General features: G+C 39.8%; 1 protein-coding gene and 1 pseudogene across 1 annotated transcript; both read right to left on the bottom strand.

Moving 5' to 3' along the window:
- Window positions 1-745: 745 nt before the first annotated feature.
- On the bottom strand, window positions 746-4,338 carry LOC107741377 (extracellular calcium-sensing receptor-like). The gene is made up of 6 exons (XM_016554084.1): window positions 4,121-4,338; window positions 3,566-3,857; window positions 2,525-3,352; window positions 2,218-2,445; window positions 1,724-1,847; window positions 746-1,653 (listed from the first exon to the last, which is right to left on the bottom strand). The coding sequence occupies exons 1-6, from the start codon at window positions 4,336-4,338 to the stop codon at window positions 746-748; spliced, it is 2,598 nt and encodes an 865-aa protein (XP_016409570.1).
- A 1,378-nt stretch (window positions 4,339-5,716) lies between these two features.
- LOC107741379 (extracellular calcium-sensing receptor-like) overlaps window positions 5,717-8,998 on the bottom strand; it is a 4,712-nt pseudogene continuing 1,430 nt past the window's right edge.

Raw genomic sequence — 8,998 nt, 5'->3', positions numbered from 1 at the left:
TTAAAGTAGCTAAAATTTTCCTAATTTAAAAAGGCACTCATGTCTTGGGTGATAGAAAATAATGTTTGCAGTGCTGATTTACACTCATTTGTGTGCTTGTCTTGAAATAATATACTAAAAAGATGTGGACCAGTTTTGGGCCGGCGAACACAAACTAATCTGGGCCACACTTTAGCTGTTGATATGGGCCAGATCTGCGCCAAAGGAAATTTGCTGACTGGGTTGCTGTAATCCCTGCAATCCTGCAGGGATTGTTGGTGGGGGGAGTGAATTACCAGCGCTCTCCACCCTCAATACCATGACTGAGGTGAGACCCTTGAGCAAGGCACTGAACCCCCAACGGCTCCCTAGGTGCCGCAGAATTGGCTGCCCACTGCTCCGGGTGTGTGTGTGTGTGTGTGTGTGTGTGCGCGTGTTTGTTCACTACTCACTGCTGTGTGTGTGTGTGCACTTGGATGGGTTAAATGCAGAGTACCGATTCCTTTTTTTAAGAAGTAATTTCACTCTGCAGTAAGTACAACTTGAGGTAATTGCCAGAAGCAAACTTCTTATTTATTTCTGACAAATACATAATGCTAAATAATCAGGCATATATTGTTAAATAATCATATATACAAAATAGGCAATAAATAGGCTTGTAAATATTTATACAAGCAGAAGAAACAGATTGAAGACTAAAATATAGTTATCAGAGTTCACAGATTTATTTATTTTTCTTTGTGAAAATGTTATGTTGTCAAGCTATTTATTTTGAGTGGTTTCCCATTATGGCTTTTTTAGTGTTTCTCTCTGGATGTAAAAGGATGATGTAGCACTTTGGGGCAAATATGGCCACCAGTAATCCAAAACTTGAAGCCAGGATGGCAAATATCTCCACAGCCACTGCATATTTTCCTGGTGAGCTCACATATGCTGGAACAAATGCAATCCACACAGCACAGAAGATCAACATGCTAAAAGTGATGAACTTTGCTTCATTAAAATTATCTGGAAGGTTTCTTGCCAGGAAGGCTAACAGGAAGCTTACTGCTGCCAGGAGGCCAATGTATCCCAGAAGCATAGAAAAACCAGCCACTGAACCAACAGCACATTCATATACTATTTTAGAGTTAATATACTGACTGTTTTTATAGGGTGTTGGGGATGCAGTAGTTAACCAGACTGTGCAAATCACAACCTGGAGGGCAGTTAGTGCCATGACTGTGCCTCTTTGTTGAGCTGCTCCAAACCATTTCATTGCATTTTTACCTTCAGGCCGGGATGACTTAAACACGGCTATTACCACCATAGTCTTGACCAGGATGCTGGAGACGCACAGGACAAAGCTTATGCCAAATGCAGCATGTCTTAACTGACACGTCCATAACTGCGGCCGGCCAATGAACAGCAGCACACACAGAAAACACAGTTTGAGTGACAACAGCAGAAGGAAGCTAAGCTCTGAATTGTTGGCGCGTACTACAGGTGTGTTACGATGATGACAGAAGATGACCATCACAAGAGCACAGAAGCATGAGCCGAGTAGGGAAGCAGTGGTCAGAGAGATGCCCAGAGGTTCCTCATAGGATAGAAACTCTACTTCTTTCGGGACACACTGATCTTTATTTGGATTGGACCAGAACTCATCTGGACATGGTGTGCACTCAATAGAATCTGTGATAAAACAAAGTTTAAGAGAAAATTCTCTTTCAAGTTGTATTAAAATTTTGGAATAGATTTCTACCTGTTGTATCAGAAATCTCTCCATCTCCACATGGCAGGCAGTCAAAACAGCAGATGGGAAGGCCTTTTTTCCTGGCTCTTCTGGTGCCAGGGGGGCAGCTCTCACTGCACACAGAATGTGGGGGCTAAGGGGTACAACATCTGTTGTCATTCTTATTAGTAGTATGTGTGTTCCCACAAGGATTGTAATACCAGTGATTTTTGACATTGTGGTGACATTTTTTTATTATTATTTTTTGGTTCCCATGAGGAAAACAGCTTATAAGTTTTTGTGAGGGGTATGTTTAAGGGTAGGGTTATGTTTAGGGGATAAAAAGTGCAGCTGTATAATATAAAAATAATGATGTCTATATAATGTCCCCATGGAAACCAGTGTGTGTGTGTGTGTGTGTTTTGATTCAGTGCATACAAGACTTCATAATAGCCAAATCAAGGATGAATATATGCTACAATATACCTGTAGTTTTGAAAGGATTAAATTAAAATATTATTTACTTTTTTGTTTTCAAAGTTCCAGAACATTGCATCCTCATCCAGTGTGAGCACCCTCCCTTCTGTAGCCCCTTCATTCACCACACCAACTGTGCTGACCCTTATCGCACCATCTGGATTTGGCTGCCAGTTCATCACATCATAGATGGCCAGAGCATCTCCATTATCATCAAATGACACATGATCCCCAAAACTTGTGGTGAAGTTTACTTTTTGTAGGTAATGAACTACCTGTACAGGTTACAGACAGGAAATGTGTAATATGTATTTCTATATTGTGAATAAACATGTAGATTTTTTTTTTCTGTACCTGCCAGGGCTGAAGGTTGATTATATCAGCACAGCTGTTCTCACTGAATGGTCCTCTCCCCTCCTCACACTGCATCAGCTCATGAAGCGCATGTGCCAGGGCAAAAACTGCTTTATACGCATTATAAGAGGCCCTCAGCTCTGATACATCAGTGTACGGTGTGTCTGTGCTCCTCAGATCTTCTTGCCCTGTACACACTTTTCTTTCCCCCTCTACCCCTATCTTTCTGCCTCCGGTCTCAAAATTGCACCCAAACATTTTCTCCCAGAAGATTCTTACCATATTGTTTCTTAGATTGCTGTCAGGACGAAGGTAATACAGGAATTCACGAAGTCCCTGGATCTCTCCACGCCTGATAGCGATACCCAGTGTGCCCCCCAGAAAGGGCAGGAGACGCTGAGTGTGAAATACCGGTGAGGTGGCCCAAGCTTCACTTGCAATCCACTGCCTGCCTGTTACATTTTGCAATGCCACCTCATCCATCAATGGTAACAAGTAGGCTTCTGTGGAGAACACCACCACCACTCTAGCTGTAGAGGCCTGAATCACTGCCAATATATTGTGAATATCTCTAAGGTTATTATCACGAGGTAGCATTTCAGAAAAGTCAACACACCCTCCAAATAGCTGCACATCTTGGTGGAATGACTGAGAGGCATGGATACCATAGTCGTCATCACTGTAGAGCAGACCAACCCAAGTCCATCCAAAATGCTTTAAGATCTGAACCATAGCCCGCACCTGGAAGGCATCACTAGGGATCGTTCTGAAGAAAGAGGGGTACTTTTTCCTGTCACTCAAACAGGAGCAGGTTGCAAAGTAGCTAACCTTATAGAAGAGACATATATGAGCAGCAATTTTTTGTTTCGGTACATTATGAGATTTCTCACTCATGCAGTTGAGAAAGAAATATTATATGCAGTCTTTAAAGTTTTACTTATTAAAATTAAATTTAAAATCAAACAATAACAAAACTGTAGCAGTACACGTTTTAATTGTTATTATTATTTTTAATCTTGAAAATGTTATATTCACACTTACCATAGGCACTCTAAACAGCCCCAGTACACTGGAGATTGCAATTGAGTGAGTAGATCCAGGATCCCCCACAACAGCAATCACTGGTGGTGGGCCGGCACAGTTTACGTTGGAGAAGGACTCCTCTGTCCCACTAACCAGAGCTGTGGCAGCTCTGAATGCCACTCCCAACTTCACACAGTTGTCATAGAGATAGTAACCAAGAGTGATGTTAGGAAGCAGGTTTGGATTCTTATTGATCTCATCTATCGCAAAGACCATAGTCTGAGCCTGCTGGAAACTTGCCATATCAAACCTATAAAAATCAAGAAAATATATGATATAATAGTTTTTTTGTTTTTTTTTAAGAAATCCTCCTTAGGTAAATGATATACTCTTTATTGAATTTATAGAAACTGATTTTGATGCAGCTGTCTGCCAAAAACCTGCTCTAAATGAAGCAACTAGGTGAATAATAACAACAAAAAAAAAGAAAGGAAGCAAGGAAATTATTAATAACAAAAGAGTCAAACAGCTTTTTCCATTAGTTTTCTTCATTTGATCTTTTATAGGACTTACTGCTCACAGTATGGAGGTTCTGGCTCTTTTCTGAAGCTCAGCTCTGGGAAAATTGTGAGGAAATGAACTTCAAACAGGCCTCCAATTATAAGATCTCCATCCTGGAACATCCCATTCAACTTGAAGTGTCCCTGGAGCTGACAGATGCCTGAACTAAGGACTGAAGCTGAGATACAGTTAAAGGACAGATATAAGCAGATTTTAAGAGTGATCCACATCTCTATCTATCTCCTTCTACCCACATGAGGGCCAGCTAGATATTTATAATAAATACTGTGTGGGTGTTGCTTTAAAAAAAAAAAAAAAACAGTTGGTGCCAAGTGGACCACCCAGGAAATCAGGAGATACCTTTTACCTTTTATATTTAAATTATAGTTTGATGAATGGCAACTTAAATATGCCACTTGTTTTAGTCTTTGCTGTCATTGCATTACTGATGAGCTCATACAACTGTTGACTAATGGTAAAATTAGTCACCGTTTTTCCATTTGACATATCATATTGTAGATAGATCAGACAAAATTAGACAGGTGTATTCCTACCTTTCTAGATTTCCCTCTAGATGGCAGTATATTCCTAGATATTACAACTAGATTTCAGTGAATAGCAGTATTAGTAGCTTTGTAGTTATAACAAAAATTTGGGGCACACAGCCATTTCATAGTAGGTGTATAGTTTAACAGAAAACATCACATAGCAACCACTCTTTATTTCTAATCTTACTGTTTCATTAGATGACCACATGAGTCAGTAGATTTTAGATTATTAAAATGATGGGTGTTACATTGTTGGGCTCTGAGGGGATTACCATCATTGTATGATGTAATTATCTCAATATTTTTGTAATTGACATTTGATTCTGTTGTGGTTTCCTGGAAAGCCTGTTATCATGTACACATTGGCTTGATAAGAGTAATATTTATATTCATAGTCTGTTCTATTTGAATACAGATTTGCCACTGTTAGTGTATGGTGCCAGTGTTTCTTTGGCCTACTGTAGTAGTTTCAGCTGAATCCAGCATTCGGTATTAATGATACCTTTTAGGCTTTTATCAGCAATGTTCTGACCTTGTGTTAATGTCACCCTGGACAACCAAAAGCAAACTGCCAGGTATACAGCATTTAGTTAAATTTAAAGGGGCACTGGAAGTTAAATATAATATATTCATGGTGCATTTGCTATTTTGGTCTGCACCAAGAAAAACTAAAAACTTAGAAGTCTTGTCATATGAATGAAAATCTATGCATGACTGTAGATGTTTTAGTCTCATTTTATTCTATTAGTTACTAGAGGATTCCCATCTCATGAATAAGCTTTTAGCTGGCCCTGACTATTCCATATGATTCATATTATTTATCTATTCATTCATTCATTCATTCATTCATCTATTTATGTATATATGTCAATGGAAATCAGTGAATTTATGAAATAATCTACAATCAATCTCAAAATTATTCATTTGTATATTTTAAAAATGAATGCAATAAATTTGCGTGTGCTTGTTTGTAATGTGCATTGTTTATTCTGTTTATTCAAGTGAAACAAAGACACTATCAGATATGCTTATCAGTTGGAGGTTTTCACAGCATGTAAATCTATTTATTTTGTGTAGCTCTTCCCATTATGGCTTTTTTAGTGTTTCTTTCCGGGTGTAAAATAATGATGTAGCACTTTGGGGCAAATATGGCCACCAGTAATCCAAAACTTGAAGCCAGGATGGCAAATATCTCCACAGCCACTGCATATTTTCCTGGTGAGCTCACATATGCTGGAACAAATGCAATCCACACAGCACAGAAGATCAACATGCTAAAAGTGATGAACTTTGCTTCATTAAAATTATCTGGAAGGTTTCTTGCCAGGAAGGCTAACAGGAAGCTTACTGCTGCCAAAAGTCCAATGTATCCCAGCAGCATAGAAAAACCAGCCACTGAGCCAATAGCACATTCATAGACTATAATAGACCTGATATATTGGCTGTTTTTATGAGGTGTTGGAGAGGCAGTTAATAACCAGATTGCACATATCACAACTTGGAGGGCTGTTAGGACCAGAACTGTGCATCTTTGTTGAGCTGCTCCAAACCATTTCATCGCACTTTTACCTTCTGGTAGAGATGACTTGAACACGGCTATTACTACCATAGTCTTGACCAGAATGCTGGAGACGCACAGGACAAAGCTTATGCCAAACACAGCATGTCTTAACTGACATGTCCACAACTGTGGCTGGCCAATGAACAGCAGCACACACAGAAAACACAGTTTGAGTGACAACAACAGCAGGAAGCTGAGTTCTGAATTGTTTGAACGTACTACAGGAGTTTTACGGTAATGAGCAAAGATGACTATCACAAGAGCACAGAAGCAGGTGCCAAGCAGGGCCACTGTGGTCAGAGAGATGCCCAGAGGTTCCCCATAGGACAGAAACTCCACTTCTTTGGGGATGCAATGATCTTTTACTGGGTTGGACCAGAAATCATTTGGACATGCTATGCACTCTGTGGCATCTGTGCTTAAGAAAGAAACAGAAAAAGATAAAAGGCACAACGAAGTGAGTTAATAGTTATAGTTAAATTTTATTGCTTTATTTTCAGAGCATAAAAATGATATATTTTACTATTTCTCACCTGTTGTATTAGAAATCTCTCCATCTGCACATGGCAGGCAGTCAAAACAGCATACAGGAAGGCCCTTCCTTGTGGCTCGCCTGGTGCCTGGGGGGCAGCTCTCACTGCACACAGACCTTGGGGGCTGAAAAAGACAGCAACTGTTGTTATTCAGGCAAGCACTGATATGTCTCTATTGTGTTTGCATGATCTGATGGTCTTGGGAATACACGGCACTATTATTTATTTACACTTCATTATTGTTTTATTTTAAATATTTAAATAGTAATTTGCACACAATTACGACATTTAAGATAAAACGATAAGTACTTTGTTTGTTTCAAAGTTCCAGTATATTGCTTCCTCATCGAGTGTCAGCACCTTTCCTGTTGCTGTCCCTTCATTTACCACACCAACTGTGCGGACAAATACTGATCCATCAGAGCTCGGCTGCCAGCTCAGTACATCATAGATGGCCAGAGCATCTCCATTCTTATCAAATGACACATGATCCCCAAAGCCTGTGGTGAAGTTCACTTTTTGTAGGTAGTGAACCAGCTGTACAATTTGTAGACAGGACAGTTGTTATATGTTTATCTGAAATTTGAATTAATATAGAGCACAGCATATTTTGCATTTCCACATTCAGCTCTTCTATATGCCTGGAGAGAATCTTCACTATAACTGTGTGTCTTACCTGCCAGGGTTTCAGGTTGGTTTTATCAGCACAGCTGTTCCCACTGAATGGCCCACTACCCTCCTCACACTTCATCAGGCCATGAAGTGCATGTGCCAGGGCATAAACTGCCTTATAGACATTGTAAGAGGCCCTCAGCTCTGATACATCAGTGTAAGGTGTGTCTGTGTTGCTCAGGTCCTCTTGCCCTGAACATATTCCCCCCCCCTCTCTGCCTTCATTGTCAAAATTGCACCCAAACACGTTCTCCCAGAATATTCTCACCATATTGTTTTGTGAGTTGTTGTCAGGACGAATGCGTAGCAGAAAGTTTCCAAGCCCCTGAATTTCTCCTCGTCGGATGGCAATACCCAGTGTACCCCCTAAGACAGACTTAAATCGTTGAGCAAGAAGCACAGGTGAGGTGGTCCAAGCCTCACTAGCAATCCATTGTCTGCCTGTGACATTTTTCAACAGCATCTCATCAACTATGGGCAACAAATAGCTTGAGGTCGAAAATACAACCACCACATTTGCTGTGGAGCCCTGAATGACTCCAACTATACGTTGTATTTCCTTGTGGTTGTTATCACTGGGCAGTATCTCAGAGAAGGCCACACACCCTCCAAACTGCTGCACATCCTGGTGGAAGGATTGAGCAGCATTGATTCCATAATCATCATCACTGTAGAGCAGACCAACCCACGTCCATCCAAAATGCCTCAAAATCTGGATCATAGCCCACACCTGGAAGGCATCACTGGGGATTGTTCTGAAGAAAGAGGGATACTTTTTCCTGTCACTCAAACAGGAGCAGGTGGCGTAGTAGCTAATCTAAATAGGAGAATGGAGAGCAGAGACAGAGAGATGCGACAAAGGTTAACCTAACGTCATCAGTGCTAAAGTCATTGTGTTAACTTTATTTATTTATTTATTGGTTTGAAGAAATACATTTGTGATAATTCAACACAATGTTCAGCTATTATTACTGAACATGTGATTACAACATAATATATATCCAAATATAATGTTATTAAAACAAATAATAATAAAAAAAGGTATACGGTTTACCGGTGTCTCTTACCATAGGCAGTCGAAACAGCCCCAAGACACTGGAAATTGCAATAGAATGAGTAGAACCTGGATCACCTATGATTCCAATTACTGGTGGTGGGCCTTTGCAGTTGAGGTCAGAGACGGTCTCCTCTGTCCCACTAACCAAAGCTGTAGCACCACGGAATGCCACTCCAAGCCTTTATATTTGTGTGTGTGTGTGTGTGTGTGTCCCTGGACCACAAAAGCAGTCATAAGGGTCAATTTTTTTAAATTGAGATTTATACATCAGAATATGAATTTAAACATACTGAAAGTGGTAACCAAGCGTGATGTTAGGCAGCAGGTTGGGATTGTTATTAATCTCATTGATAGCAAAAACCATTGTTTGTGCCTGCTGGAAGCCTGTCATATAGAAGCTGAAGAAGACAATACAAATGAAATTAGATCATTAACTACAATAATAATAATAATAATAATAATAATAATAATTATGTATATATATGGAATATATACATACAGTATATATATATATATATA

Source organism: Sinocyclocheilus rhinocerous, unplaced genomic scaffold, assembly GCF_001515625.1.
Source record: "Sinocyclocheilus rhinocerous isolate Xijiao unplaced genomic scaffold, SAMN03320098_v1.1 scaffold3939, whole genome shotgun sequence".
Lineage (NCBI taxonomy): Eukaryota > Metazoa > Chordata > Actinopteri > Cypriniformes > Cyprinidae > Sinocyclocheilus > Sinocyclocheilus rhinocerous.
This window is presented reverse-complemented; position numbering and strand designations above follow the sequence as displayed.